General features: G+C 38.2%; 1 protein-coding gene across 1 annotated transcript; it reads left to right on the forward strand.

The window, feature by feature from the left end:
• The first annotated feature begins 416 nt into the window (after positions 1-416).
• Positions 417-2,067, forward strand: LOC115951698. The gene is made up of 4 exons (XM_031068854.1): positions 417-1,092; positions 1,199-1,307; positions 1,401-1,737; positions 2,053-2,067. Exons 1-4 carry the CDS (start codon positions 417-419, stop codon positions 2,065-2,067), a joined length of 1,137 nt encoding a protein of 378 aa, XP_030924714.1.
• Positions 2,068-3,215: the final 1,148 nt, after the last annotated feature.

Genomic DNA, 3,215 nt, shown 5'->3' on the forward strand with positions numbered 1-3,215 from the left:
TAAAAGCCGTTTAGAGTGAAAACACGAGTGCGAGTATATCAATTCTTGAGTGAAACACGTAAGGGAGGGCTTGTGAGGATTCTAACTTTGTTTTGCAGATTTTAAATATGTCCAATAATCAGGAAGAAGACATAACCGAAGGACTTCGACCACCAACGGATCAGACCCTCCAAATGATAGCGATGCTCGGGGAGATGAGGCGTATGTTGAGGGCTGAATTAGAACCTATTCATGAGAGGTTGGATAGGGTAGAAGCGGGAACTCCTAGGGGCCAGCAACATGACAACCCCAATAGGCAGCAAGATGGGCGTGTTCCATGGCGGAATGTTGAGGAAGAGGCGGAGTCGGAGGAGGTTGATGGGCCATATGTGAATTGAGGCAAGTTTGAGCGTGGGTATGGGAATAGAGAAGCAAGGATGGGTAGGCCTAGGAGGGATAATGATTTAGGAAACATAAAGATTAAAATCCCATCTTTTCAAGGTAAAAATGATCCTGAAGTTTATTTGGAGTGGGAAACTAAAATGGAGATGGTGTTTGATTGTCACAACTATTCGGAGATAAAGAAGGTTAAGTTGGCTGCAATTGAATTTACTGATTATGCCATTGTTTGGTGGGATCAATTATTGATTAATAAGAGAAGGAATAGAGAACCACCATTGGACACTTGGGAGGAGATGAAAATGCTTATGAGGAGGTGTTTTGTACCCAATCACTATTATAGGGGATTGTATCAAAAGTTGCAGAGGTTAACTCAAGGTTCCAAGAGTGTGGATGAGTATTACGAGGAGATGGAGGTAGCTATGATCCGAGCTAATGTAGAAGAGGACCGGGAAGCCACCATGGCTAGGTTCTTGCACTGTTTAAATCGTGAGATTGCGGATATAGTTGAGATGCAGCACTATGTTGAGTTGATGGATATGGTGCACCAAGCCATAAAGGTGGAGGAACAATTCAAACGAAAGGGATTGGCTAGGTGGGGACAACCTATGGCTACCACCAGTCCATGGAAGATAGCTCCAAAAAGGGACGAGCAGCTACAAAATAAGCCAAAATTTGAACCATCTAAGAGTGCTGACTCAAAGACCACTTTAGGTAACACCGAGGCTTCGAGTTCTAAAACACGTGATATTAAGTGTTTTAAATGTCAAGGGCACCAGCCAGTGTGTAAACAAAAGGGTGATGGTGATAAATGCTCAAGGAGAGCTTGAGTCGGAGAATGAGGAAGAAGTAGATGATGATGACATGCCATCTTTGGAGGATGCCGATGATGAGAAAAATGTTGTGGTTGGAGATTTATTAGTAGCAAGGTGAGTTCTCAATGTGCAGATTAAGGAGGAAGAAAGTAATCAAAGGGAGAACTTGTTTCATACTCGGTGCTTTGTAAATAACAAAGTTTGCAGTGTTATTATCGATGGAGGGAGTTGCACAAACGTAGCCAGCACTTATTTGGTGGAAAAATTGGCCTTAACTACCTTGAAACATCCTCAACCTTACCGGCTTCAGTGGCTGAATGAATGTGGCGAAATCAAGGTGAGAAGACAAGTGTTGGTGGCATTATCCATTGGCAAATATGAGGATGAGGTGCTATGTGATGTGATTCCCATGCATGCGTGCCATGTATTGTTGGGAAGACCATGGCAGTATGATCGGAAGGTTACGCATGATGGATTCACAAATAAGTATTCTTTCATTCTTAAAGGGCAACCTATTACTCTTGTGCCATTAACTCCTAAACAGGTCAGGGAGGACCAATTGAAGTTACAAAATCAAATGAAAAGAAAAATAGGAAAAAGAAAGGAAGGCCGAAATTGAAAAAAAAGAGTTTAAGAAAAAAGAGAGAAAAACAGTGATCAGAGTGAAAAAGAAAGAGAGAGGGATTCGGCCATAATAAGAGCAAGAGAGGAAAAATTCAATTACATTGCAAAAAAAAGTGGGATCAAGAGAGCATTATTTTCACACCAGCCCCTTATTGTACTCATGTACAAGGAGGCTCTTTTATGTACTAATGATCTCGCCAGTGCATTACTGAGCAATATTGTTTCTCTTTTGCAGGACGATCCAGTCTAGAAAATTCTAAAAAAAAAATAGTTACAAACTTCAAGAAATTAAAAAACATCATTCTGGCATTATTTCTATCGAAACCGGGAAGTAATAGGGCGAGAAAGTGAAAAAAAAAATTTTAGTCCCGAATTCCGTTCCTACCCAACCCAGTATAGAAAATTAAAAAAAAAATTCAAAAAATTAAAAAACATCATTCCGGCATTATTTCTATCCAAAACGGGATTAGATAGGCCGAGAAAGAGAGATAAATATTTTAATCCCGAATTCCGTTCCTACCTAACCCGGGCAAGAAAATTGCCAAAAAAAAAAGAAAAAAATTCAAAAAATTAAAAAAAAATCATTGCGGCATTATTTCTATTGAAACCGGGATTAGATAGGCCGATAAAAAGAAAAAATATTTAGTCCTGCATTCCGTTCCTACACTACCCGAGCTAGAAAATTCCGAAAAAAATAGGGAAAAAATTCAAAAAATTAAAAAATATCATTCCGGCATTATTTCTATCGAAACCGGGATTAGATAGACCGAGAAAGAGAAAAAAAAATAGTACCGAATTTCGTTCCTACTCGACCAGGGTTAGAAAATTAAAAAAAAAATAGCAAAAAATTTCAAAAACATCATTCCCGCATTATTTCTATCAAAACCGAGATGAGATAGGCCGATTAAGAGAAAGAAAAAAAAATGTATCCCGAATTCCGTACCTACCCAACCCGGGCAAGAAAATTCCAAAAAAAATAGCAAAAAAATTCAAAAAATTAAAAAACATCATTCCGGCAATATTTCTATCTAAACCGGGATGAGATTGGCCGAGAAAGAGATAAAAAAATTTTAGTCCCTAATTCCGTTCTTAACCGACCTAGGCAAGAAAATTCCAAAAAAAATAGCAAAAAATATTCATAAAACTAAAAAACATCATTCCGGCATTATTTCTATCCAAACCGGGATGAGATAGGCCGAGAAAAAGAGAAAAAAAATTTAGTTTCGAATTTCGTTCCTAACCAACCCGAGCTAGAAATTTTTTTAAAAAAATAGCAAAAAATTAAAAAAAAAAAAAAAAAAAAAAAAACAACATTCCGGCATTATTTCTATCGAAACCGGGTTGAGATAGGCCGAGAAAGAGAAAAAAACCTTTTAGTCCCGAATTCCGTTCCAACCC

This window comes from Quercus lobata, chromosome 7, assembly GCF_001633185.2.
Source record: "Quercus lobata isolate SW786 chromosome 7, ValleyOak3.0 Primary Assembly, whole genome shotgun sequence".
Classification (NCBI taxonomy): Eukaryota; Viridiplantae; Streptophyta; class Magnoliopsida; order Fagales; family Fagaceae; genus Quercus; species Quercus lobata.